Source organism: Sesamum indicum, linkage group LG3, assembly GCF_026168435.1.
Source record: "Sesamum indicum cultivar Baizhima isolate 11 linkage group LG3, ASM2616843v1, whole genome shotgun sequence".
Lineage (NCBI taxonomy): Eukaryota > Viridiplantae > Streptophyta > Magnoliopsida > Lamiales > Pedaliaceae > Sesamum > Sesamum indicum.
The window spans coordinates 29,939,550-29,967,003 of record NC_142659.1 but is presented as its reverse complement, the minus strand read 5'-3'; the positions used below and the strand labels follow the sequence as shown (position 1 = coordinate 29,967,003).

General features: G+C 35.8%; 4 protein-coding genes, 1 long non-coding RNA gene and 1 other non-coding gene across 10 annotated transcripts; 2 read left to right on the top strand and 4 right to left on the bottom strand.

The window, feature by feature from the left end:
* Positions 1–318: 318 nt before the first annotated feature.
* LOC105159320 (kinesin-like protein KIN-7F) lies at positions 319–5,997 on the bottom strand. Of its 5 annotated transcripts, XM_088879268.1 has the most exons (15): positions 5,796–5,996; positions 5,000–5,350; positions 4,650–4,739; positions 4,469–4,569; positions 4,267–4,380; positions 4,102–4,183; positions 3,954–4,021; positions 3,801–3,866; positions 3,534–3,658; positions 2,979–3,315; positions 2,592–2,696; positions 2,105–2,495; positions 1,730–2,025; positions 886–1,553; positions 319–800 (listed from the first exon to the last, which is right to left on the bottom strand). In XM_088879268.1, exons 2-15 carry the CDS (start codon positions 5,211–5,213, stop codon positions 488–490), a joined length of 2,970 nt encoding a protein of 989 aa, XP_088735394.1. In that variant the 5' UTR covers positions 5,214–5,350; positions 5,796–5,996; the 3' UTR covers positions 319–487. The 5 variants fall into 5 exon arrangements, with proteins under 5 accessions (XP_088735394.1, XP_088735395.1, XP_088735397.1 ...); XM_088879269.1 differs by lacking the exon at positions 3,801–3,866 and having other exon boundaries at positions 5,796–5,997; XM_088879271.1 differs by lacking the exons at positions 5,000–5,350; positions 5,796–5,996 and adding an exon at positions 4,825–4,955.
* A 3,648-nt stretch (positions 5,998–9,645) lies between these two features.
* On the top strand, positions 9,646–12,849 carry LOC105159319 (putative TPR repeat-containing protein At1g05150). The gene has a single exon (XM_011076333.3). The coding sequence runs from the start codon at positions 10,147–10,149 to the stop codon at positions 12,556–12,558; it is 2,412 nt and encodes an 803-aa protein (XP_011074635.1). The 5' UTR covers positions 9,646–10,146; the 3' UTR covers positions 12,559–12,849.
* Positions 12,850–13,468: 619 nt separating this feature from the next.
* On the bottom strand, positions 13,469–14,517 carry LOC148788878 (uncharacterized). Its single transcript, XR_016064843.1, has 2 exons — positions 14,272–14,517; positions 13,469–13,992 (listed from the first exon to the last, which is right to left on the bottom strand). It is a non-coding gene; the product is annotated as an uncharacterized LOC148788878 (long non-coding RNA).
* TRNAE-CUC (transfer RNA glutamic acid (anticodon CUC)) lies at positions 14,468–14,540 on the bottom strand. Its single transcript has one exon. It is a non-coding gene; the product is annotated as a tRNA-Glu (tRNA).
* Positions 14,541–16,977: 2,437 nt separating this feature from the next.
* Positions 16,978–20,580, top strand: LOC105159318 (SH3 domain-containing protein 2). The gene is made up of 10 exons (XM_011076332.3): positions 16,978–17,187; positions 18,218–18,337; positions 18,444–18,513; positions 18,601–18,752; positions 18,877–18,978; positions 19,168–19,368; positions 19,470–19,532; positions 19,633–19,785; positions 20,051–20,125; positions 20,303–20,580. The coding sequence occupies exons 1-10, from the start codon at positions 17,128–17,130 to the stop codon at positions 20,417–20,419; spliced, it is 1,113 nt and encodes a 370-aa protein (XP_011074634.1). The 5' UTR covers positions 16,978–17,127; the 3' UTR covers positions 20,420–20,580.
* Positions 20,581–24,281: 3,701 nt separating this feature from the next.
* Positions 24,282–25,856, bottom strand: LOC105159576 (B-box zinc finger protein 20). The gene is made up of 3 exons (XM_011076687.3): positions 25,552–25,856; positions 24,959–25,474; positions 24,282–24,859 (listed from the first exon to the last, which is right to left on the bottom strand). The coding sequence occupies exons 1-3, from the start codon at positions 25,735–25,737 to the stop codon at positions 24,557–24,559; spliced, it is 1,005 nt and encodes a 334-aa protein (XP_011074989.1). The 5' UTR covers positions 25,738–25,856; the 3' UTR covers positions 24,282–24,556.
* Between the last annotated feature and the right edge of the window lie 1,598 nt (positions 25,857–27,454).

Genomic DNA, 27,454 nt, shown 5'->3' with positions numbered 1-27,454 from the left:
ATTTTGAGTCCCGAGTGGGACGTCTTCCATTTATTAAAAATGATAATTTTATTTTTAAAAGTATAAATCTTATTTGAAATAATAATTTGCAACTAATTGTCAGTTGCTGCTTCTAATACAAGAATTCTGTATTCGTGTTGAAAAATTTGTTAAAATGTTTGTTCTAAGTAACCTCATCAGGTTAGAAAGTAGCTTGTTGTGGTAATTCATAAGTTTTGAACTGCTAGCTTGTTAAATTTTGATAGAGCTATGGTGTCGAACTCGCCCTTTTGACTAGTAGCTATGACTCAAATATTTGAATATCTCACGAACGAAAGGTTGAGAAATAAATTTCACGAACTCTGATTCAACTCAATCAGATACAACATTACAATGAGGAGTTAGAATCTCAACCGCATATGTTACACATGGAGTTATAATTTAGAAAACTTGCTAATGTAAGTGATTTCTCTTGTCTTTGTTATACACTTATCGCCTCCAGGGAGTATTATATCAGGGAAGGCATCCAGCTGAAGCAACTGAGGTTTTGAGGTTCTTGCAAGAGGCTTAACCCAATCATTTCTTTCGGGGCGCGCTCCAGTTCCTTGAGACCAACCAATTTAGCAACAAGGGCAGCACTCTCTTTGATGTGGTCCATGTTCTTGGGGTCGGTCCACAGCAGGCGGCACAGCTGAAGCCTTCTCTGCTTCGTTTTTAGGTCGATGCCCCACTTTTCGTATAAAGCATCTCTTTCTTTACCTGAAAACTTCTTGTACATTTGTCTGCTCAGCATCTCTCTCTCCCGATTCAGAGCCTTTGTGCTGTTAGCCAGCCAACAACATGTTAAACAAATATGCAGTTTGCATTGTGCTATTTCTTTGATACATGGTGACGAAGAAAATGTACCTTGAGGTCTCTGTTAAAACTTGATCATCTTTCGTGACTGTGGATCGATCCAATTTTTTCTTGAGAAATGACAACCGTCTTAGCTCCACCTCCATGTAAACAGCCTCTGATGGATCTCCTTTAAAGAGCAAGAAAAAGTAGGTCCTGTAGACCAACGGAACGTTGCAGGTGTCCCAAAGGTCAAGTATCTCTTGCCTCTGTCTCTCAAATTGAGTAGACCAGTCGGAAGCAGATTGTGTTGTATCCTGATCTTTATTGGAGCCGCCATCTGTCTTTGTTTCTTGATTATCTGAAGCAGATTGCGTTGTATCCTGATCTTTATTGGACCCACCATCTGTTTTTGTCTCTTGATTATCTGAAGCATGTTTTGTTGTATCTTGATCTTCATTGGAGCCACCATCTGTCTTTATTTCTCGAGTATCTTGATCCTCATTGGAGCCACCATCTGTCTTTATTTCTCGAGTATCTTGATCCTCATTGGAGCCACCATCTGTCTTTGTTTCTTGATTGTCTGAAGCAGATTGTGTTGTATCTTGATCTTCATTGAAGCCATCATCTGTTTTTGTTTCTTGATTATCTGAAGCAGATAGCACCTTATTCTGATCATCATTGGAGCCACCGTCTGTCTTTGTTTCTTGATTATCGGATATTCCTGTAACCTCCGGATCCTGCTGGCATAGTTCCTTCATAAGAACCAATTAAAAATGCACAACTGCTTTTCAAGAGTCTGATCGTGTTTGGAGTAGCTTAAATCAAATTTAGAAAAATGCTTAATTCAATTATACTTGGTAATTAGATGATTTAAATGTTTGTATGACCATGTGAATAAAGGGTTCATTCTTACCAAATCATCCTCACGCTGCGTCACTACCTGAGGCTCGATCACTTCATTGACTTCTGTCAATTCTTGTTGCTTGACTTTGCAATCTTCAACTGACGTCTTGATGTTTTCTTCTTTTTCGTTCACGAAGTCACTCCTGATAGGACTATTGGAATCTTCGGCATGCAGGTTTTCACTATTAGCCTCTGGCTCCACACTTGGAAGCTTCCCCTGATTATCTGCTTTGTCCTGTGATGATTCCTCATCTTCTTTCGCCATGTTAGAAGCTGGAGAGTTCTCCAATGAACAATGAGATATCCCTACATGGTAAGTAAAACAGAAAATAAATACAAGCAATCATCTTCATCTTTGGAAGCACGATTGTTGCACTAGTATAACCTGAATTCTTATCTCCTGTATCTGGTGAAGCAGCAGATGCAACCACATTCGTCTTGGTCAAATCAAGTTCTATACACTGAACCGCCATGTGGGTACATTCAAGCTTATTGCCAGCCACTTGAGCAATCTTCTCCCAGCCAGGATCAGGCGATTCAGGACCAAAATACTTATCAATGTATAGAGTTGGAGATATATCGTCTGATAAAAATTGGTCTGTATCATTCCTGGGGGACTGATGTTCAGTCCTACTGGAACTGACATCCTCATATCTATCAGAAAAATGAGATGCCCTGGATGAAACATCAGAGTACAAGGGATCAATGATCTCCGATGCTTCCGAAGATGCATATTCATCTGTTTGTGAACCTTTCTCGAGGCTTTGCCAATCAATCTGAAGTGTAAAAAAGTGAGAATCAGGTCTATGGGGCATTTGATGGGTCGAAACATAGACAAAAAAAATATATCTTAGAAAAACATCAATACAAACCCAAGATTTTGGTGACCCAAATGATCCTCCTGGCAGTGACATATCCTCAAGACGAGATCGAGCTACGTCACGTTGATGAATTAATTGTCTTATCTCTTTATCCAACTGAGAAAGTTAAGAGAGGGAGGAAAGTTTTGTAAGATTGATTTATGGATGAACACGTAGAAGATTGGAAATCTTCTGAGCTCCATTTACTTCAAAAAGGCAGATAATTGATTTATGGAATACAAATTTTGATTCTCTGTGCATCTACAGCCAAAATCTGAAGTTCCAACAATGCGGTGCTGCCATCAATATGTATCATAGCAAAACGATCCATAATGTTTTGCGATTTTCATATTCTGTGGAATGAGTGAAATTAAAATATGGGAATTTTTGGAAGATCACCTTTTCAATAAGAAGTTCTTTCTCTTTAAGTGCTGATGCAGTATCACAAGAGGTAGCAATCGAATTCAAGTTCCTAAGCTCATTCTCCATTCTGGTTATTTCTCTTCGCAGCTGTTTCACTAGAGCTTTCTCTGACATCACAACATTGACTTTTGCGTTGGTACTAACTTGCTTGGCACAACTAGCGAATACGAGCGTGCTTCTTGATTGCTCGACATGACTGTGAGCAGGACTCATAGTGCAAATAACGGCAGTCCTGGCGTTACCTCCCAATGAGTGCTGTAGAATACGTGTCAGCTTGGAGTCTCTGTATGGAATGTGTCCGTTTCTTCCTTTGCTGGATCATAACATAAATAAGGATGACAATCAGGAATAATGTAACAGCTATTAGTATATTATATAATATACAGAACTTCAGACAACAAATGTAGAGGTAGTTAATCGTTTTTACAAAATTATGTTCCTCAAAGATCCAGAAGATAGAGGGATTCAGTGATAAATTGCTCCTACTGTATAAGAAAACTCAAAAAATATTGAGACAATGAGGAAAAGGACCTTAGTTTGCGAATAACTGTCCCAAGAGTGAGCAAACTGCGGTTAATGTGGCAGCCTTCCTTTAGTCTCATGCCAGCTGATGATGTTTGAGAAGCACGTTCACTCCCCGCAAGATCAACAAAATTCTGTGATAAAAAACATGATGTAAGTTAGTCCCTTCACCATAATATGTCTAGATTCACTGCAGGACAATTAATCAGAAAATATGCGCCGATGATAATTCATGTCTAAACGTTTCCTATAATTCCATATGAGAATGCTTAGTACCACTGTAGCTGTTAGAGAGCTGGAATTTTCTGCAGAAAAGTATTTACGAGCTTCACTTTCAACAGTCTGCAGGAGTACGATAGAGAAAGTCGATGCTAAGTAACACATTTTCAACATTTTAATGTATAAAAAGAAGCCGGTTAAGAAACATACCAAGCACAGAATTTGATGAGATCTAGAGCTCATTTCATTAAGAGTAGTTTCGCCAATTTTCCTCTGAGCTGCATAAATCCATTTCCTTTAAGAGTAATTATAGGTGTAATTTTGAACAAAATTCTAGTACTAGAATGAGCTTTTCAACCTTCACAGATGGAAAGGAGCTCTTTCAGATGGCTGTAGTCCCTTAATGTCACCTCTGTAAGTTTCTCAACAACAGTGCCCCTCTACAATTAAAGACAATATAAGAAGTTGCTTAAAATTAACGTTTCTCTAATCAAGAATCAAAGTTATCGTTATGTTCATTTACCACTGGATCATCTAGAAGTCTAAGTGGAGTACCATCAAAGCTCAGAAGGTCTTTCACTACTTCATTGTAAATCTCCATGGCCGAAAATTTTAACACAAATGCTCTTTCTCGATGCTAGATATATGGAGATTGTGAAGTTAGGAAACTTTGAAGCAACAGATGATGTGTCAAAAACAACACAAATTGCCTTGATTACAAATACCTTTTCTATGTAGTCATATATATCTGCAACTGCGTATTCCGTAATCCCAGACATGGTGTATGTTTTTCCACTGCTCGTCTGGCCATATGCAAAAATACTTGCTGGACAGGAAATTCATATGTCATTAATCTTGAGTTTTTATGATAGGACATCATGGAAGAATTCAAGGGCGAGTACTCACAATTCATTCCACTTAATACTGAAAGAGCAATCTTCTTGGCTGCTTCCTCATAAACTTGCCTTGTGGGATTCTGAGGCCCAAATACTCTGTCTACCCTCAATAAAATAGTCATAACAGAAGGGGAAAAAAGGAGGGAGAAGTGAACATAAGGAAGCTGTCAAAGGAAATAACTCACCCAAACGATGACAAACTGAAAAAGTTGGATCATAGTAAACCTCTTTTTCTAATTTTCCTTTATGACATGCTTAGCCAAGGTAACTAATAATCCTTGGCTACATAAATGATTCCTGGTATTACATTCTTGCTATGCACTAATCCATAAGAATGAGCCTGAGGTGGCAGTCGCTTACCAAATGTATAGGCAGTCGGAGACAATGAACGTTCCTGAAGACCATTCTTGAATATGATGGTTGTGTTGTTGATGCATTCCCACTCCGGCACGTCATTCCTTGAAAGCTCTCTCTCATTCAGAGGCCTTAATCTTACTGAGACAAAGATTCTCTCGTCACGTGGACTTGAATCTTGACCATCCCATACCGACGACTCCCCACTAACAGACCCCATCTCTATAGTATTTTTTTCCTCAAACAAATGCACTTGAAGAGGATCAACCGACTGTCAGAACCAACAAAAAGAAGCCTCCGCAGGAACTTTCTTTATATTGCAAAGGTTTGCGGAATCCGTCACAGCCATTTCCCCCTCTGCCAAAACATAAGATTCTAACATAAGCATTATTCATCTGGATAAACTATGGTTCAGAACACTCAAACAAGCAATGCCAATAGTCCTAAGCTCCGTAACCCTAGAATTGCTTACCCTGTTCTTTCAGCGCCATATTTCTTGTTTTTTCTTACAAATTTATGAGCCCTACATCTAATATCATCTCAAGAAAACATCAGGCACGGGGCTGACATTCTGTTCATACCATAAGCCAGTCAAAGCTAAAGAATATGCGCATGCATGCACATGCATCTATACCATGTTACAAATTCAAAACCTAACATTAAATGTTTTTCATCATGCAACTGGATCATTCAACACGAGCTTCACTCATGAAAATCAACAACAATGATTCATACTTTGACGATGAAGAAAATCAAGATTAACCCTCGAAACATCCATGAAACAAAAACAAATCCCACCCACCTAATTGAAATGAAGAACGAGAACTAACACATTGATGTCAGCAAAAACCCACAAAGAGAAATCTTTCCAACAAATCCAAAATTACACGAGACCAAAAGAATGCCAAATGCAAGCTGAACGACTTGTTGGAGATTCCCTTTGAGTTTGAGAAACAAAAAGAGAATTGTTCGGAATTCTAGACAGAGAGAGAGAGAGGCGGATAAATGTTTATGGCTGTCAAAAGGGAAAACTGATAATAGCGTCAATCAAGGGAAAACCGGAGATTCTGAGAGTCCATACAACAATTCCCAACGCCTCAATACAGATGGAAAATTTCGTACCTTCGTAATAAGCCGCCAACGCAAACGTACGGCCCAAACCCAGTTTCCCTGCGGGAATAAAATAGAAATGCGTTTTTTTCCTTTCTTTCTTTTCTTTGGTGAATAAAATGAAAAGCGTTCTTTTGCACAAAAATAGTTACTAGTTTATTTTGTAAAACTAGTTAGTACGCCATGCTTAGGTATGGGATAATTATATTTTTAGAAAATCAATAAATTAAAAAAATAAATTTCAAGCTTTTTAATATGATACATAGTGATAAATAATCTAAAGTTTAATATGAAAATAATCAATCATAACAAAATATCATTTGATTGAAAACTGAACTTAAATTATACTATTAACTAATTTATATAAAAAAGTAGGATGAAATTTTTTTGGATAAAAATAAATAATTATAATTTTATCCAAAACTAAATTTAAGAAAGAAAAATTAAAAACATATATGACCTCTCATTCATGGTGGAATACACTTGTCGTATGATTGGTGTACAACACTTTTGAAATTGTTCGATCCAATCAAATTTAATTCGGATAAAAAATTTTGGTAAAATAGAAAACGGAGAAGTTATCCAAACTTATTTGAATGAGCTTTGTGTCTTGTATTTTATTACATATAGATATTATTGGTATATTTACATTAGTACACTATAATTGAGACCTACAAATTCTAACTTGTATTATTTTTTTTAAAAGGGAAAAGCCGATAATGCCACATCATAAAGTGATCCCTTTTATAGTGCATGCAATTAATAAATAATAATGTGCATTATATTTCTTGAGACATTATTAATAAGAGATCTCATATACTAGTTTTAGAGTATTGACATCCATCTCAATTTTGTGACGTGGATAGGCTTCTTTGGTGCTTTGCTTTTTTGTTTCTTGTGTAATGATTATGAACGTAATTAAAACACAATTTCTTCAATCAAGTTGTAAATTTGAACCGTGCATAGAATTCAAACTATGCCATGGTGCGGATGTAGGAATATCAGCTGAAGGTTGTAAATAAACCAAAATATTGAAACTTGATGAAGTAAGGTAGGTGGCTATGAATCATATGGTTTTGAGATGGATAAAAAAGAAAAGAAGCTTTAAGGAGGGGTTGGGTGCAATTATTTAAGTAAATATGTTTACTCAAAGTGCCAACAACCTAATTAACGTCCACCTCACTTGCTGCAATCATATTCATAACTTTAAGAAATTATGCACTTTTTCTTTCACTTCTCAACTTGTTGACCTAATCAAGTTTTCTTGGCCTAGTTTAAATTATTACGTCCAGATTACTTAAGTTACTATCAAATTTATTATGTAATAATTAATGTCCACGTTCGTTTGGTGCAGTTATTATAGCAAAATCTTTTGTTTAATTATTATTAATATTGATAATTGGAATGACGATTTATAACAAGAAAACTGAAACATATCTTCTTTTTGAAATGGTAATTACATTTATAATATTATTAATATCTCGATAAGTTAAAAATAATCTATTAGTTCAACCAATTCATTAATGGAAATAACTTATCCATACGCCTGATGGAACTCGAACCCGTTATTTCGAATTTGTTCGAAAAAATTAAAATGTTGATATATAACAAATAAAAGTGAAACATATCTATTATGTGTGTTTATGTGTATATTTGCAAAAGTCAAACAAGTATTGATTTGATAGGTTGGACTGTTATTTTCAGACAACTTTGAGGAAAAGCAAATGTGAAAAGTAAATTCTAATCTAATTAATTATGTCTTATGGGATAACTGAGTATATTTGCATGTGATGTACCAGTAAAATTTGATGCCCTTTTCCGGGTATCCAAAGGGATGATATATATATTAATGCTCACGCATCCACTTCAGATTTAAACATGAGACTTTTCATACATAGATTTTTTGTCTGAACAATGGAGTTGTTCCCTTAGGAACATCCAAAGGGAGTTGTGATTGTGTAGTCCCCAGCAAATTATTATATATTATTATTTTTACAAAAATGATTCAACATCATTTTAACACTACTACATTATTTTTTTTTTATTGTGCCATTAATACCTTTAGTTAGTTTTCTTTTGTTTGAAATGTAATATGATGATTTATATACTTTCTTATTATTATTTTTAATATATTTTAAAATATAAAGAATTATTTTGTTATACGCACACATAAAAAATATTTTACAACGATCCTTTGCTATAAAAAAAAAGGGTAAAATATATTTTGCATTCTTGAACTATGCATAAAGTGCATTTACATGCCTAAACCCTCATAATATGAACTCATTTTTTTATAACGATAATAACCTTATCATTTACACTCCTAAAATATGTCTATTACAATCATTAATTCCTCTAAATATAATCTTGAATTATTATAAAAATTTTATTTAAAATAAACAGTACCCAAAATCTGTGCTTTTTTATTATAAAATCTAGAATCTATATAAATTCTATAAATTTACAATCCTTATATTTTTTTACATAATTGATAAAAGATTTACATAATATTTTGCTTATGTTGTTATATATATTAAACTTTTTTTGAAAATAAATTATCAATACAATGTTAACATATCAGATTGAATATATATATATATACATACGCTGTATAATATGCAAATTTATAATATAATTTATATAAAATATCTATTTTTGAGTAATGATATTATATACTTTATTATGTGGACATGTAATTGAGTAAAAATTCATAATTTATATCACATATTTTTCTATAATATTATATGCATTATGTACTTACACATATTTACATATACTTCTTTAACATAAATTATTTACTTTGTAAAATATATTTGCATATATTGAGCTTATAAATATTTTTTTGTATAACTTAATTTTATAAAAGATTATAAATTTTAATATTATTTAGTGGAGATTTTTTAATAAAATATATTTTAAAGAGTAAAATAAAAAATATAAGGGTATGTGAGAAGGGCATTTTTATCCTATCAATGCTAAACTATTTTGTTGGCGATATTTCGTTATTTTTCATACTTTATAGGTATAAATACGATGAAATGTATAATCTAAAGGTGCAAAATATATTTAACCATAAAAAAAAAAGGAAAAATAAGTACTTTGGATATAAAGAGTTGAATTTGATTTAATTTGATGTAGGTAAGGCAGAGATAGCATGTGGCACAAATATTCCTAGACAGCATCCATACTTTTCTAAGCCATTTCATTAGCCCCCCAAATGACTCATATGCCCTAACTCCAAACTGTCAACCCACCTGTCACAAATTAAATTAAACAATTTAGGTAGGTGATTAAAGAGTAATAAATGTTTTGTTCCAAAGTGTAAGACATAGTCATCATAATTAAGGCAATAATGACATCCACTAACCCTAAATTAGATAAGACAAATAAACAAAAGAAAAGAGAAAATCTTTTAAAAAGTTGCAGTCTTTACTTATCTGTCTCTGCCCCCACTCCCACCACTACATTTCATCATCAGACCAGAGAATTTTCATTAATTTAAAATAAAAAAAATATTATTATTATAATAAAAAAGGAAAATGGAAAGAGAATTTAGAGAGGAAGAGAGGAGGGCTTTCATTTCATCATCTCTGTCTGTCAAGATCCTCCTAATCAAGACCAAGATAACAGACACACACTCTTACCCAACTACAATCACCAGAGGGAGACCCTTTTTCTTTTTTCCTATTTCAAGAGGGGGTATTTGAGGGTTCTGTCCCCAACCAGATTTAGGAACCACAAGTGTTTCTCTGTTTCGTTACTAAACCCAAAAACTGTAAAGGAATTCCCTTTTTTTGTGTTCTCAAGGTCTCAAACTGTTGATTTTCTTTTGGAACCCTAGTTTTGAGACCTTAGATTTTGCAGTTTTTTCCACTGTGGTGCGAGTTATTGAGAGTTGAAGACCTGATTGAGGTACCCTTTATTCTCAATTTTGTTTACCCCCAAATTCAATTTACCGGATACCCCCTTGCTAAAATTTTGCATAGCCTGCATTTCGGGTTCAAAACCCTAAAACAGAGTAAAACAGAGGGTGAGATCGAATTATGACGACTCGTGGAAGCAGATCGGAGAAAGTGAAGAGAATATTTCAGCAATTCGATACGAACCGGGATGGGGGGCTAAATCGGGAGGAGATGGCGGCTTTGGTTGTGGCCGTGAACCCTAGGGTTAAATTCAGCGACGAGCAAATTAGTGCAATTCTCGACGAGGTTTTCCGTACGTATGGAGAATTCATCGACGGTGAGAAAGGCCTCACATTTGACGGCCTTCTCCGGACTTACGACGACGGAGCTGGTGATGTGGACCGAGATTTTGATGCCCTTGGCCTCGAGCTTAAACCGTTGGAGGATAAGAATGGGATTTCACAAGCATCCGAAGAGGCCGCCTCATCTTCTTCTGTTGCAGATGAGCGTGTAATGGAACCCCATAAGAAGCAGCGTACTGCTGCCTGGGCTGCTTCTCCCAACCACGGTATTGTCTTTGACGATACATGGAAGCTTGTTGATGATCTAGAGATTTTAATTAAGAGGTTGAAAGCTAAACAGTTGAAGGACGGGAAGATAAAAAATGATAATTCAGATGTTTTCTCAGATCCTGGATGGTCTAGGGAGCTTGGCCCATCGACTGAGATTTCAGATAAGAGAGTGATTTGGAATGAGTCGGGGCCTGATTATGCAGCTTTTGTGAAAGAGTTGGGGGTTTTGAGGTCGAGGGCAGATAGGGCACGGTCAAGAGCCGAGGCGTTTGATGGGCAAATGGCCATCGGTCGTGTTTTATATGAGCATTATCTATTCAAGGAGGCTTTGGTGAGTTTTAAGAGGGCATGTGAATTGACACCATTCGATGTGAAGCCGCACTTTAGAGCTGGGAATTGTTTGTATGTGCTTGGGAGGCATAGCGAGGCCAAAGGGGAGTTTCTGCTTGCATTAGAGGCAGCAGAGGCTGGTGGGAATCAGTGGGCATATTTGTTGCCTCAGATTCATGTGAATTTGGGGATTGCACTAGAAGCTGAAGGTATGGTTCTTAGTGCTTGTGAGCATTATAGAGAGGCTGCTATTTTGTGTCCCACTCATTTTAGGGCTCTGAAGCTTTTAGGGAGTGCTCTTTTTGGTGTTGGAGAGTATAAGGCAGCTGTTAAGGCCTTAGAGGAGGCCATTTATATGAAGAATGATTATGCGGATGCACATTGTGATCTGGCTTCTGCTTTGCATGCAATGGGCGACGATGAAAATGCAATTAAGGAGTTTCAAAAGGCAATTGACCTAAAACCTGGCCATGTGGATGCTCTGTACAATTTGGGAGGGCTATATATGGATATGGGTAGGTACCAGAGGGCATCGGAGATGTACACTAGGGTTTTGGGTGTGTGGCCAAACCATTGGAGAGCACAGCTAAATAAGGCTGTCTCTTTGTTAGGAGCCGGAGAAACTGAGGAAGCTAAGAAGGCTCTGAAAGAAGCTTTAAAAATGACGAACAGGGTGGAATTGCACGATGCTATATCACACTTGAAGCAGCTGCAAAAGAGGAAGTTGAGGGGGAATGGTAATGGTAATGGTGAGGCAGCCTTCATTACCGTAGAGCCCTCAAAATTCAAGATTGTGGGTGAGAAAACCACATTGAGAACAGAACTCGCTATTGCACTGGATATCAGAGCCTTTCAGAGGATAACTAGATTGAATCGGTGTGTGGTTGAACTAATAAAGAAGGAAATGAGTGAAGGGGATGTGCCAGTCTCTTATTCAGGGAGCGGTGTACCTGAGAAGTCAATACGCAAGGCTTCATTGGAAGGGATTCTTTGCAAGTTGCTTAATTTCTTGAAGCCTGAAACTTTTGTAGGAGCCGTCAAAGCAATAAACCAGAAAATCCTGGCTGTGTTGGATGATTCAGAATCAGGTAGGGTGGATCTGGGCATGTTTTTTGCTGTTCTTGCCCCTCTCTGTGGTGGCTCCCCAGACAAGAGAAAGCAGATTGCATATGAATCACTTTTATGGCGACCCGTGAATGAAGGTAATACACAGATAAAGAAGTCTGACGCCCAGAGATATATCAAACTCTTGAGGGCCATCTACATTCCTTCCCATGGGATTAGTGAAATATTGGAAATCCATGGAGAAACAGATAACTCATTGGTTTCATTGACAGAGTTTGTCACCATGTTTGATGATCCAGAATGGGGCTTTAGCATAATGTCTACGTTATTGAAGCTTGAAACTGGGGATAGGAGTCGGCATGGCCGCCATGTTTGTGGTACCTGTCGCTATCCCATCATTGGTTCTCGTTTCAAGGAGATGAAATCCCACTTTAGCTTGTGTAGTCAATGTTACTGTGAAGGGAAAGTGCCTTCTTCTTGCAAGCAAGAAGAGTACAGATTTAAAGAATATGCAAACGAGGCAGAAGCTGTGAAGGATAAATGCTTGTGGTTTGGTTCTAAAGGCTCCTCTCCTGCTGCTTCCTAGCTTCTCATGTGAAAATCTTTCGGATAATCTCTTAACATGTCGCAGTTAAATTCAGTTTTTCAGTGTGAATTACTACTATATAACTTGTGGAATGATTTTAGAGGTGCTCTTAATTCTGTGCCTTTGTACAATAAACCCTTTGAAGCTTGACCCTGAATTCTTTGTTCTTATGTAGCAATCAATGTAGAAGGTTGGGTGGTGTTGCTTTCTCTGACTTCCTTACGAGGTTTTTGAGTGAGTCTATTTAAAATCAATGTAAATTTTGTATTAATCTATTGAGTTTGTACTGTCTGTCTCTGTTTCTCTGTCATCTATTTGGTGTGATCACCATATACAGGTAGCACAAGCAAGCATCTCTTTTTATTTTACTTCCCTTTTTCATATTTTCGCTTTCTTCCATTACACTGGCTTTCAGTCTCAATTCAGTTTCCCTGTCTCAGTTACACATACTTTGCATGGAGAATAAAAATTGTGATAGTGATTTTATAAATGACATGAGTAGCTGAAAGTGTCTCTTCACCCACACTTTGGCCCACCACGCTTTCTTCCCTTTTAAGCTCAACCTCGCTTTTTCCAACTTACGACAGGTTCTGATTCTGTGCATTTTCGGAACTCAGTGACAGAATTTGGTTATACTGATTTTTTCCATTAATTGAGTGCAAATTCCGCTAAATAATAATACTCCCTCTTTCTACTCTGACTTCACCATGCCAGTTTAAGTTTGTTACAGACTTTTATTTGATAAATTCGTCCATCACAAATATTGGATCCTTTCTACAATCTTATTTTTTTAAAAAATTACATATACACCCTCCAAAATATTAAAATTATTGCACAATTTTTTTGCTACTATTTGCAGTTTTGTAATTACACAAAAAAATATAATTAATTTATGTAAATAAATCTTAAATTGAGAAATAGAAATATAATTATCCCTTTTATTTATTTGTAATTAAAATTACTACAGTTATTAGACCGACAAACAAACTATAGCAGATAGGACATTCTTAATTTTGACACACCATAATCATGATTATGTCGTACACCAAGCATGAAACTAGTTTAAAACCTAAACGTCATTTCATATAAAAAAAAATACAAAGATTACGGGATTTTAATAATAGAAAATCAAATCCAACCAATGCCAAACTTAGAAGAGGTGATGTCAATCAAGCAGAGCCCATGGCCATGGATACTGATACTCTTGTTGGATCTTACGTTGGCGATTGTTGTCAGAGGATCATTATCTGCTACACCACCATCTTCATCACCGGAACTTCTCCAACTCCGCCACCCAGATCTGGTGGATGAGCAGCCGGAGGCAGTGGCTCAGCCTGAGGATTACGGCGTATGGAACCCACCGCCGGAATTTCGTGCTGGCGCAGCTGGAGCTCCCGTTCCTCATCCAAAGCTTGCCTGCCGCCGCCGCCGCCCCTGTTTGCAGTGTTGGTGCCGTTTCCAGAGGTGAAAACAGTAGACAGATGCATTTTTGTGAATTTCAATTGTGTGCGAGTAATGAAGGATGGAAGTAGATGAGTTGCGCTTTCCAAGTTATACTTTTGTGATTCCACTACCCATTGCATTGTTGCATTATAAACAATTGATGCCAGTTTTGATTGAAAACCAAACAAAACATCAAATGACAATATTAAACTCCCCACCAAAAGAAAAGTGGAAATACTCCACTTGATCATTGGGAAGCTGATAAACAACCTTAATACCAACGTCCTATTGTTCATCTCTCCTCCGTCAGCGTCGGTTTTATCCTCAACGGCGGGGGCGTCAGCCAAAATGGCTTAGGGGTGGACGGTTCATCTTCCATAAAGGATTCGGCGTGGGCACGAGAGTTTGCCAGTTGTGCATACCGAAAGACAGAGTTAAATCGGGTGCGGATAAGAAAAGAAGATTATTCCGTTGCCGGGACTCGAACCCGGGTCTCTCGGGTGAGAGCCGAGTATCCTAACCAACTAGACTACAACGGATCATTGCTTACAATATAAAATTATGGGTGGAAACTAACAGATGGGAAGTAGAAAAGGAGAGCAGAATGATGAGCAAAACATTATAAAGGTGTTAGTCCTCAGTCCATCATACTTTTGCATGGCCAAATGCTGCATGCTTCTATTATTACTGGAAACATGCTCTGCTCACCATTTTTCGCACACACACACACCGCCAAAGTTTAAATTAATCACCCAACTATCTAGTACTATTATCACTTATTATGCGCTTGATTTATAATTTATAAATCAGTTTCACTTACATGTCAAGTACAATCACACTCACAAACTAAATGATTTGACGTAATCATACTTAATACTTTGTGAAACGATCACCTTACTGATCTGTTAGAAAAAAGAATCATTTAATATTAACATTTTAACATATTTTCGTCACTTGCAAAACCTGCCTGTGTAGTATTTATTTCATATATTATAATCATTCGACAAATCGAATAGTATGGTGAATGGTGGTGACCACTACTGTGCAAGCAGTAATTAGGTCTGAATAATTATGTATCGGAGAGCAGCTTCTCATGTGCACAAGGCATGGATGCATTATTACGATTAAGGGAAGAAATGCGTATCAATATTTATTGGTTTAATTTCTATAAACCTTGACTTAAATAATTATTATAATTTTATTTTTTCATGTCGTGAAGATTGTATTAATGAACAATCTATTAATACTGTTATAAGATGTTTTCATAATCGACCCCATATATAATACTAATTAAAGTCGACGCTACCAAATATTTATTTTTATATATTATATAACTGAATGACATTGCCAAACCGCAATTTTATTGCGTTTATAAGATGTGTATAAAATACAACAAAAAATAATATAAATATTAGCAAGTGATAGAGATGCGGAGTTATTTAATTAAATATTATAAAACAATTATAAATCTATCGTAAAAACGGTAAAATTACATATTTAATGAAAGTAGTTAACAGCAATATTTTTTTTTTAAAAAAAATTAGCATGTCGTAAGTTTGGGACTTCTTTTTTTTTTTGTTAATTATATCTATATATGTTTATATTTTTTTTTCATTAATTGTATATATATTGATATGATTTATATAAGTAGGATATGATAATTAATTAATAATTGATTTTTTATAATACTTTGAATTTGTATAAGAATATGTTAATATTAATAATTGATTTTTTATAATACTTTGAATTTGTATAAGAATATGTTAATACTTAATTAGATCGATTATTTTGGTGTGGGCGACTTTGTATTGACACATTATTATGTTGCGATGGAGCTTCACTTTTTCGAATTTGCTGTTTTGCATGTGCTTGGGGCCAGTCCATCTCATTAGCAAATCTAATAAACCTAGACGAATAGAGGTGCGTATAATAGTATCATGGACCAATTAAAATTTCGAGACATCCCAATACTCTCTCAATATTATAGATTGGAAAAGGCATAGAATATGTCATTATGTAAGGCATTAAATTATAATATTGCTTAATTGTTGCCGCGACGTTAAGTTTATATGCAGCACATACCTTTTGAGCACAAGAACAAGGAATTTCAAATTGACTCCATTTGCCACATGAACACTCCCGTTGACAATTTTGACAATATGAGTGTTATATCCATGTCCATGATATCGTCTTGTAACCACTGAGACAAATTGTTCAAATTTATTAAACTATTTTCAAGATATATATGATTCTTCGTCAATAATAACAAATGCAAGAGGAAGTACATGTTGATTCCTACCACCGCAATCAACATTATATATTTGTATTTGGTGTACAAGTGAATTCTAGGCTTAAAGGCAATTTTCGTTCCCTAACTTCAGGTCATTCTCGTTTTAGTCCTCTAAGTTACTAGGATTTCATTTTGGTCCCATAAAACTGAAAAGATCTCAATTTTGGTACAAATTTGGTTGGAAAGTTGAGTCACTCGCCGGAAAAAGTCACATGCCAGGCATTGACTGAATTCTATCTACAAATTCTACACTGATGATTTTTCGACAAAATTTGAATCCTTCAAGACATGGTTTAAATGCCCAGAATACACAACAGACAACACTGCATGATGTAGCCTAAAATTAAGACCACAGCGTGCAACATGCAATATATATATAATTATAAAAAAAAAATTCATTGAAAATTCATTGCTACATGCATGTAAAATTAAAAGAAAAAAAATCCCAAGTCGTTATAGCACTAACGATTTGAGCAAAAATAATTGCGTCCCAAATCATTAGTAGCATTAACTAGCGATATGCCAAATTTTTTTTTAAAAAAAAATAATAATTTTGGAAGTGGTTAGTACTTCAATTAAATTTGCAATGTTACCGCTTTTGCGGTAGATTTGTAATTCTTTTTTTATAATATCTAATTAAATAAGTAGGGGGGCGCGCCCCATAAATTACAAAAAGCAGGTCAAACGTCAGTGTTCATAGTTTAGACTATAGAGTCCGAAGTCTGAACAAATTCAAAAACCGTTGGTAAAACTTTTCCGACAATTTTTTCAAACTTGAAAGTTCGAATTCCCCGTCGGTCTCCACTCTCTCTCTCTGTGTAAAATCTTGTAATGAAATGGAAGCCATCAGAAAACAAGCTACCAAGCTCAGAGAACAAGTAGCCAAACAGCAACAAGTAAACCTCTCCCTCTCTCTCTCTCACACACACACACACACACACTCTTTCAGGCAGTGTAGTGAGCCCTAAATTCGATTACCTACTGATCGTATTGAGTTTTGAGATGCATAAAAATGGTAAATTTTGTATTGGATTCGATTGGTGGTGAGGTTTTAGAACAAAGTGGCAAAAACATAAAGGGAGGGTATTTGGAATGGTTTCTGCAAATGATTTGGACAAAATGTTCTGAAAAGAATCTCTCGAAAAATGTAAGATAGATGATTTTACGTCTGATTTTAAGAAAATACATTTGTTAATTTGCTTTTTTTCCATACTTGTGGGATCATCCTGTTGACAGAAATCGTGTTATACAGGAAAGGCTCAGTGCTATTATCTTAAGGCCATTGTTACTTTGAGTGATAGGATAAATCTAATTAAATCTATTATAAAAAAAAAACCCGAAATTCATTATAGAACATTTACTTTGTAGGATTAATCCAGCAAGTGGGCTGATGACTCTTGAGTTATCTCGGTTTTACTCTAAATTAGTAGCACCCTCACTCCAAACTCGGCCCCCCATACTGCAAGGTAAACGGCCTATTAGGCTAAACTAAAAATCTTTTCCAACATTATAAGGCCAAGTAAACGTGGCCAAGGGAATAGTGGAATGATAAAATTTTTGTTTTCTATTTCTATGATCTTGTGTAAACTTTCACCTCTATATTGTTCTATCTGATAAAAGTAACGAGATAGGTTAACTCTGCATCATTGAGTATTTGATTCTACATGTGAATTCCTTAATGTATATTTCCAGGATTAGTAAATGAGTAATTCGTTTCCGTAGAATTAGCTGTAACAAATAGCACTTTAACTTATTCCATATGAATAATCTTTTCCGCTTGTTGTTTCTAAGAATTCGGATGAATGGATTTTGGGATCAAGTCTATATTGGGAGATCATTACATAGCTATTTTGTTCTAACTACACCATTTGTTTTCTTTATGATGAGCACGGTTTACTTGTGATTGTTTTCATTTTCTTTTATTAGGCTGTTCTCAAACAATTTGTTGGTGGTATTGGTGGTTTGGACAATCTTGTGTCCGATGAAAATGAAGTACAACAGCATCAAAAATTAGAGAAGCTCTACATATCTACACGTGCTGCCAAGGTTATCCATCATGTTTCCACTACTTGTGTTACTTCCTAAGGACTCTGCAATCTACTCTTCACTCATTTTTATTTTCATTTTTTTTAATGTTTTGGTGTATTACTAGCACTTTCAAAGAGACATCGTCCGGGGAGTTGAGGGTTATATTGTAACTGGAACCAAGCAGGTTGAGATTGGTAAGTTTCTTACATTTCTTTTCTTCTAATGATTTTTGAGCATCCATCAGAAAACATAATCCTGTTAATGAAGTTAAATCTTCACAGGCACCAAGTTGTCAGAAGATAGCCGAAAATACGGCACTGAGAACACATGTACTAATGGCAGTACATTATCTAAAGTGGCACTAGGCTATAGTAGAGCTCGTGCTCAAATAGAAAAAGAACGCGAAAATCTACTTAAATTGCTGGGAACACAGGTTTGTGCAAGTCCTTTCATTGCCATATCATAATCATGATCACATGAGATTGATGCATAAAACCTAGGTAGTTTAACTCTTTTTACAAAATCAGTTTAATTTAGTTACCTCCTGCTCGATGCAGGTTGCGGAGCCAATAAGGGCGATGGTAGTGGGATCTGCATTAGAAGATGCCCGACATCTTGCACAGAGATATGACAGAGTCCGACAGGAGGCTGAAGCTCAGGTAACAACTAACATTGATTCTAAAGCATGCAATACGATTAACTTTGTTTTTAACAAAATTTGGCTTTAGCTTCCCTGAAGATAAAGTATACAGCTCTCCTTTCTAGAATATTGGGATTTAGTTTGCACAAAATATGCAGAACTTATTCTGTATTTTATTTCGTTGCTTTCTTCTTTTTGACCCAGACAGGTTATTGATGTTGCCAGACGCCAAGCAAGAGTGAGAGAAACCAATTTTACTTCAGATAATATATTAAAGCTTGAAGCTGCAGAAACGAAGCTTCACGAGCTTAAGTCAAATATGGCTACATTGGGTAAAGAAGCAGCTGCTGCCATGGCTGCTGTGGAAGGTCAGCAGCAAAGATTGACTCTCCAGCGGCTAATAGCCATGGTAGTGCTTTCATTTTTTCTCTACCAATTTGCCAGAATCAATTTCTCTAGATTTTACTGGCACTGGGAACTTCTTACCCTCATAATTTTTTCTTATCGAAGGTCGAAGCTGAGAGAACTTATCATCAGCGGGTACTCGAAATACTCGATCAGCTCGAAGGGGAGGTAAAAATCTTACTAAAGAATGTCTCTTATGTCGCCTTTCAGTTTAGTGTGTCATTCAGATTTTATATTGTGTTTGATAGATATTCTTGTTTGTGTACAGATGTTGTCTGAGCGTCAAGGTTTTGAAGCTCATCATGTTGCAGCTGCAGATAATATAAATCCTCCACCACCTGCATATAATGAGACAGAGGATTTATTTGCTTCTCACACATATGATGGGTCAACTGATGGCATGGGTTACTTCTTGGGGGAGGTATTTGATACTTTCACGGAAATTCTAGTCTGTACCTACTTTAGCTGAACCCTAGTGTAGTATCCCATGGCTAGTGAATTACAATTGCCACATGATTGGTTTACACTAAAAGGCGATCAACCAATTACATGACAACTAAATAATACTTGGTTGGTTGGTTGGTCTAGGCACGAGTTTTCCCATGATCTACATGATTGATGAATTACATACCTTCACATGCTGATTATTATGATTGCTTGGCCATTAAAATTCATCTATTTGGAAGGTCATTCATGGATACCAAGCTGAGTCTGACGTGGAGCTGACACTAGCTGTTGGCGACTATGTTGTCGTTCGAAAGGTCTGTTCCGTACTCTGCTTCTGTTATTTGCTCTGTATTAAGCATACTTTGTTCTGGCTAGCCTCGTATACTTCATTTAATTTGCAACTTGGCATAAAAAAAGAAAAAAAAGAAACATTTAGTTCCTTTGAGATCGATCAAGCTTGTCATAGAGAGAAAATCTTATTTGCTTCGCAGGTGACCAACAACGGTTGGGCTGAAGGTGAGTGCAAAGGGAAAGCAGGGTGGTTCCCGTTCGAGTATGTTGAGAGACGAGAACGTGTTCTTGCAAGCAAAGTGGCTGAAGTATTTTGACCTTGACTTGTAAATCTGAATACGCAAGTCTGTCCCTTCATGCCTTAAACATCCTGTATTTTGACACATGAAGTAACTCCAATGATGCATGAATGATTCGATGTCCCATGCTGAACATTCCCAGACGAATATAAGCTGAAAATCTGCTTATTCCCTATTTACCACAGTTGTTGGATGATTTTCATTTCCTTTTTCTGTACATTTGGTGGTAAAAGGATGAGTTAGAGTGCCGATATGAAATGATTCGACGCATCCTAGAAGAGGGACTTGGAGTTGTGGCTGTTGATCCCACTTTCATCAGTGAAGTTGTCATTGAGACCAAGCATATTGAATTATCAATCAGAAAATACAAAACTTGATGTTCTGGCATGGACCAAATATCAACCGTGCTTCTTGAATGGCCAAATTATCAGCCATGAAAAGAAGCTGCAACCCCCCCCCCCCCCCCCCAGCTCAATTCCATGAAGAAAATTTTACTTACCCTGAATCTATCACAAATTGATATATTCGACTTGGATTCCGATATATTCAGGACAAAAAATGTAACAGCTAGGCCCATAGGTTCTCTATCACATGTAGATGAGCTCTCTCTTTGCAATAAATATCTTAGTCTACATATTCTCCAGAAGGCCATCGCAAGACGGGACATTAGTGCTCATATGTTTTCATTTGTGTAACTACTAGATTTTGATTTAAACCCAATTTGTTATAAGTTTCTGAAGTAGTTATCCTTTGCCACATAAACAAGTTGGTATCATCAGCTACAATAATTCGAGTTTGATGAGGTGCTGAACTTGGAGACAACGATTCGAGTTTGAGGTGCTGAACATGGAAACGATGGATGGGTTGAAATCATTTACACGATGTCGATGAAACGTGTTTCACATACATGTTGTGGGAATCTTTCTAGAGGTGTGATCTCACAATTTTTCCATATTTGGGTTGATGCAAGAGATCAAGGATAAGGACGTTGAACTGAAGAGTGGCGAGAAAACAGGACAGCAACATGCATTTTCGTTTTTGTTGTTGGGAGAATGAGAGTTGAGTTAGTACCAAAAGTAAGTAGAATTCTGACCAACACTTGATGATTAATCACGCGCCCCATGCATTCTAGTGTTCCCACGCGTACACTATAGCTATGCTGGGAATAGCCAAGTTGAGACACACAAGTTGATCGGGATATATCTCATTCAATACTATAAAGACTAAAATACTCCCTCAATACCTAATCAAATATAGGATTCGCGTGTTCCCAATTCGGACCGGATTGGATTTGAAACCTAGAATCAGGGTCGTTCGATGATTCTATACTCCAAAGCTCCGGATGATGGCACATAAATCCATATAAGTACAAATATTGGCTCTATAAATACCTCAATTAATGGTACGATAGTTCGTACTTTCTTTGTTGGCGACTGCCTATCGAGCCTAATAATATTTCTTTTTCCAGATCCCAAAAACTCAATCTAAATTACTTGATAAGCAACCTAAATCTCCGATCTAGATAAAAAAATCAACGACTCACCCATCCTTTGCTATTACCTTTTTGTTGTACTAATTTTGGTGTATGTAAAATTCTATGAAAAATATAACTAATTCTTCCATTACCTTCACTAAGACTTACTTTCATCCTACATAAAGTTACAATTTCATTTTTCCAATTTTTCCACAAGAGGAAATACAGTGAGTGCAAGTCCTTTGATATTGACGGTGTTGGTGCTACACAAGACGTCAAACACAGACTTTACACATTTTAAACTTCAATCCTTCTTTGATGATTAGAATTTCTTGGTCCCAAAATTCAAATAATATTCTCTACTGTTAACCGACCAACAATTTTGTAACCCAATCTTTTCCACTGCGACAATCTAATTAATCAATTTTATACAGAACCCTCTGTTCATAATTATGATTAACAACAAAACAAGTACTATAACACCACATGATTTAAGGAAATAATTAATTTGTAAATTCTTTTTTAAATGATTTCACATTAAAAGAATTTAAAATTCATTAATATTTAATAAAATATAGTTCAAAATAAAGTTGAAGAGTTTCAACTATAGTTGCTCGAGCGGTGGTGTGAATTTAATATAAACGTATGTTACAAGGGCTTTTCTCTTAACGGCTCTAGATCCTTCGAATTCGAAGTAATTCAAATATATATGCAAGATTTATTATTGGGAATTTAGAATTTATTATTTCAATTTCAGCTATCCCAATGTAATATGAAGAATTTCTATATCAATTTTTCTTTTTTCTTTTTGTTTTAGGCTCAACATGGAATAGAAAACACATTAGAATGGTGAAACAGAGTTTTCCGTGGTAAACGAAATGCATTATTCAAACTTTTGGAAGAAAGTTGAACAAAATGACAAAAGTTCACTTTTAAGTTTTTCCCAGTTTTAGTCCACCCATTCTCGTTAACCGACCAGACATACTAAGCTAAAAATTTCCAGTCGTACATTGTAATACTTTTCTGCCGCAACTCGAAGAGATTAATGGTGTCTTAACGCCAAACCGCCTGCCCGCCTACACATCATACAACTTTCAACTTTTCATCTATTGATTGATGGCAGTGGAAAAGCAAATATTATTGATGGTACGATACTTTTAGCAGCTTAGTTAAGTTGGGATATTCAAAAACGGCCGACCAACCAAAAAAAAAAAAAAAGAAGAGAAATTACTATTAACAGTGAACATATACTTATATTTGAAAAATTCGAATCTACAAATATTTGGTTGTGCGATATTAATCTTACAAATCAAACAAGGCTGACATATCTTGGTTGACTTATGTTACCATTTGTAGTAAGAAATTTGTAATTAAGAGATAATTAATCAATGATAAAGACTTTAGAACACCCCGTCAGAGATTCTTCACTTTTGTCTTGGGTGAGTGCAGGTCCCAAATTTGTTAGATCAGAACTTGGTTGCTTTCATTTCCGTTTTTGATTCTTCTTGTGTTGTTGATTGCCTAATTCTGTATTTGGATTAAAACCACATTTTTAAGTGTAATGATTCCAGTTGATAAATTAAAGACTTTTGGCAAAAGTACATACATGAGATGATGATGTGGGCAAGAGTGATTTTGAACAGAGATAAACCTTAAATTAACAAAATTAATAATATTCAAATAGGCCAAGACCCTCCACGATTTTTCCCCGACTCCACCTAAATTGGGTATGAGTATGACCCAAGGCAATGGCCCTGATGGGCCCGGCACAAGGCATCTCCAAGGAAGCCACGCAATGATAGCACAATGTACCAAATTCATGAATATTCAGTATACAAGTCAAATTCGATATTTATTTATTACGTTCAGTATTTTTAAATAACTTTATTAGATTATCTTTATGGGATCTGTCCCAACGATTTTGGTAATATTGTAAATCCGAACTATTTTTTTTTCAAATTAGGGGTAATTCGAAGGAAGCCACCCAATAGGAAACAACTTGGATCGCATATGTAAAGAACCTACTAGTCTTGAATGAGGATGAAATGTAAATTAGTGTTTGATGTTGTTGAGAAAAGAGTTTAAGATTGGATGGAATATCTTGTCCCCAAGAATCAGACATTTTAACTTGTACATAAACATTAAACACAACATGATCCAAATTTCCTAGTGTCGATACCTGAAGCAATCAGAAAGACCTTCAAACTTTCTGTGAAGTGACATTCTCAGAAGTACCAACTGGTACTGTATTCCTCTGAGTAGTTAGCGCCCAAAAGAAGAAAAACATGAAGGGATGCATCGTACATGACTATGACTGCCTTTTGAACTGTCACTTCCGCAGTTCCAGTCCAAATTCAAACATTCTGAATTTTCTCGCATGTAATATGACCAAACATACGAGGGAAGGAGAAAAAGTGGTTCCTGCTCTGCTTCTCTTACCAGATTCAATGTGGGAATCAAACATACTTCCCTTGATTTAGATATTTACAGACAAAAAGATTCGTGCAACAAGCAAACTACATGGAGACTACGTAGTTCCTTTGCAGCACAAATTGATAAAGATTTTCCAAAAAAAAAAACAAAAAAACAAAAAAATAGAAAAGAAACTACTCCAAGAAATCAAGAAGAATTGTATATGAGTTCCAGATCAGTTATGATGAGATTTTATACTCCTGATGGGACTACCAAAGAGTTCTTGATCTCTTGGAGGCAGCTGAAGACGGCCTGATCTGTGGGACAGCGAAAGAGTTGTCTTCATTTCTTATTCTGCTAGGTTTCACGTTGTTGGCGGTGAATTCCTTGGACTGCTGCCGGAATCCATTTGTCGTCCCAAAACCCATCATTTCTGTAGATTGATATGACTGATTGATCTGTGTTTGATGCATCTGAGGGACCCAAGATCCCACTTTTTCTGTGGGGAAACCACTCATATTGCTGCTCGCAAGATCAGCATCCCAGATTTGCAGCAAATCACTCTCTCCACTCTGTAATAAAATCAAAAGATTAACTCAGTTTCTCTCTCTGACTTAGAATTTTGAGCAGCAGATGTACGTAGATGAAAATTAAGGAGCAGAACTGCAAACCTTACAGAAACCATAGGGAGAAGGAGAAGGATTAGACGAGGAATCAAGAAAGTCCTCAACATGCCACCCTGGTAACATTTCTATCAAGTACTCCGAAATGCTACTCGCTGAGATTGACCCGTTCAAGTTCCCTTCATTCATCATCTCAACATTACCACTTCTCGCACATGAGGATTCTTGTCCTCCTGCTGCTTGCGTGCTTTGCCCTGTTGTACCCTTTGCAGTAGAAGGTGCACACATTGGGGGGCCTATTGGAGGAGCTGGCTTGTTCTTTGATTCTTGGGACTTGAAATTTGAAGCAGCATCGCAAACATTATTGTTAGTCAAAGTAGAGGAACCAGATTCCGCCGAGGACTGTGATGCAGAGTAAAGCGCAGCAATTGCAGAGAGTTTGACTCCCGTTAGCAGAAATCTTGCGTGCTTCTGAGTATGCTGATTGGCCTTGTGTATGGGAACATCACACTCTCTGCACAGAATCGCCCTGTCTTGCTGACAAAACAAGAACGCCCTTCTCTCCTGTTGAAGTAAACTGATCCACTGAGACACAACATCATCATAAGCAGTGTGAATAAACGTGTAGAAATGACCAATACCTGGCAGATGTCGCAGAGGGGGGCTTGTTTAGATGAGGGGTAGTGGAGGGAGAAGCGCTGGTGTTTCCCGGCGAGCTTGTTGGCATGGTGGACACGGTGGTCGCAGGCGGTGCAGAGGGCCGCCTCGTCAGCCACACAGAAAAGTGATGCTTCATCCTTTTCACATACATCACACTGAATCTTCATTTGAGGGAATGAGATTTGATCAAGAAGAGAGAGAGAGAGAGAGGCGTTGAAATTGGAAAGATGGAGAGACAGAAAAGGGAAAGAGGGAAGTGATGGAGAGAGGGAGTGTTGGTAGTTTATTAATACAAGTTACTATTAGTAGAAAGGATGAATTGCAGCATCAAATATTATTTTATTAGGTGCATCAAACCACATGTACTTTGGATGCCATTTTAATGACTCCAACTCTCTGATATTTTTGTGCTCACTCCCACCAACTTAATTATTTTATCATGTAATTTATTACTATAATATTTAATCATAAATATAATATTTTCATCCTATAATTAATTTTCATTCCAATTTCTTGTCCAACTGCATCTAAGTAACACATCCTTAAAATTTATTTGGATAATTTTAAAATTTGAATTATATTTTACTGAACATTTATATATTTTAATTTCTTTTAACATGGAGTAATTCGATATCAATTTTTCAAATCTTTTATCAAATCCAAATATAATTCCTCCAAATGGTCGTAGAATGTGAAATAAAAATTTGGGCGGTGAAAGAAAAGTTTTGTAGCCAACAACACAAGCAAATAATGATGGTTGGAAGTGGGAACTCAATCTTTTCTTACTACCTTAAAATGTATAATTTGACTGAATAAACTCCCAATAAAAATAAAATCGTCTAAAATAGGCCTCCATTTTAAATTTTTTTAGATAAATTTATTACAAGTTTAGAAAAATCTCCAACATACCTTAATATCACTATGAAAAAAAAAATTAATAAAAACATATTATGAAATTTGATTAACGTATTGGTAATTTTTCCAACAATAAGAGGCATTCGTAATTATGCTAAATATCCTAGAATTGATTGTAAAGAATTTTGAGATGATTTTTTTTTTTCTAGTAATTGTGAGTTCCTGGTTACTTGGAATATAGAAATTCTTCTTCTTCTTTTTTTTTTTTTCAAGGGTCCCAATTTCAAACCTTGATGCAGAAATATTTGTAGAAAATGGAAAAGTATAAGTTGTGGGTCTAAAGTGTTATGAGAAATAGAACCCCACATTATGCCCTTTTCACATACAAATATAACCCCACATCATCCTCTTTTCACCTCACACACCACCCACTTATGCACATCCAATTCTTCCAAATATATTTCAATTCACAAAATAAAAGGGACAAGTAAATAGTGCAAGAGCTTGTGACAATTGATGCATCTTTAAGTGTGTAAATGTATCTTTGCTTCTGTAATTTAAATTATTTGATATTTTCATGTTTTAACTTTTTAGAACAATGTTTTTGTCTTTGAACTCCGGCGTAAAAAGACTGAAATTATGAAAATTAAGAGGATTTAGGACCAAAGTGCTATCATGAAAAATTAAAAAATAAAAACACCAAAAATGCATTGAAGTTTGTTTAAGTTGATATTTGGGCAATGCATGTCAGCTTAATTAACAAGAATCAATTAGTTCTGTATTTTATACTTTTATAATTGCGAGAACTGCATTGATGGAGGGGTGTTAATGTAATTTACTTTAGATGACGTACTTGTAAAAATTTACTTTTAAAATAAAAAATTACTCATAATTACAATTACAAATTCATTAAATATATTTATTTTGAAATGTTTTTACAATTACAAATTCATTAAATATATTCATTAAATATATTCATGTTTTAACTTTTTAGAACAATGTTTTTGTCTTTGAACTCCGGCGTAAAAA

Coding starts and splice junctions, on each gene's coding strand:
- LOC105159320 (XM_088879268.1), bottom strand. CDS start 5,213: ATGGGGTCTGTTAGTGGGGAGTCGTCGGTATGGGATGGTCAAGATTCA. Junction 4,022..4,101: donor GCTCCTTTCCATCTGTGAAG/GTTGAAAAGCTC, acceptor GGATTTATGCAG/CTCAGAGGAAAATTGGCGAA. Junction 3,659..3,800: donor GCTCTCTAACAGCTACAGTG/GTACTAAGCATT, acceptor TTTTTATCACAG/AATTTTGTTGATCTTGCGGG.
- LOC105159319 (XM_011076333.3), top strand. CDS start 10,147: ATGACGACTCGTGGAAGCAGATCGGAGAAAGTGAAGAGAATATTTCAG.
- LOC105159318 (XM_011076332.3), top strand. CDS start 17,128: ATGGAAGCCATCAGAAAACAAGCTACCAAGCTCAGAGAACAAGTAGCC. Junction 18,753..18,876: donor TTAAATTGCTGGGAACACAG/GTTTGTGCAAGT, acceptor TGCTCGATGCAG/GTTGCGGAGCCAATAAGGGC. Junction 19,786..20,050: donor TGGGTTACTTCTTGGGGGAG/GTATTTGATACT, acceptor TCTATTTGGAAG/GTCATTCATGGATACCAAGC.
- LOC105159576 (XM_011076687.3), bottom strand. CDS start 25,737: ATGAAGATTCAGTGTGATGTATGTGAAAAGGATGAAGCATCACTTTTC. Junction 25,475..25,551: donor CCCTCTGCGACATCTGCCAG/GTATTGGTCATT, acceptor TTACTTCAACAG/GAGAGAAGGGCGTTCTTGTT. Junction 24,860..24,958: donor CTCCCTATGGTTTCTGTAAG/GTTTGCAGTTCT, acceptor ATTTTATTACAG/AGTGGAGAGAGTGATTTGCT.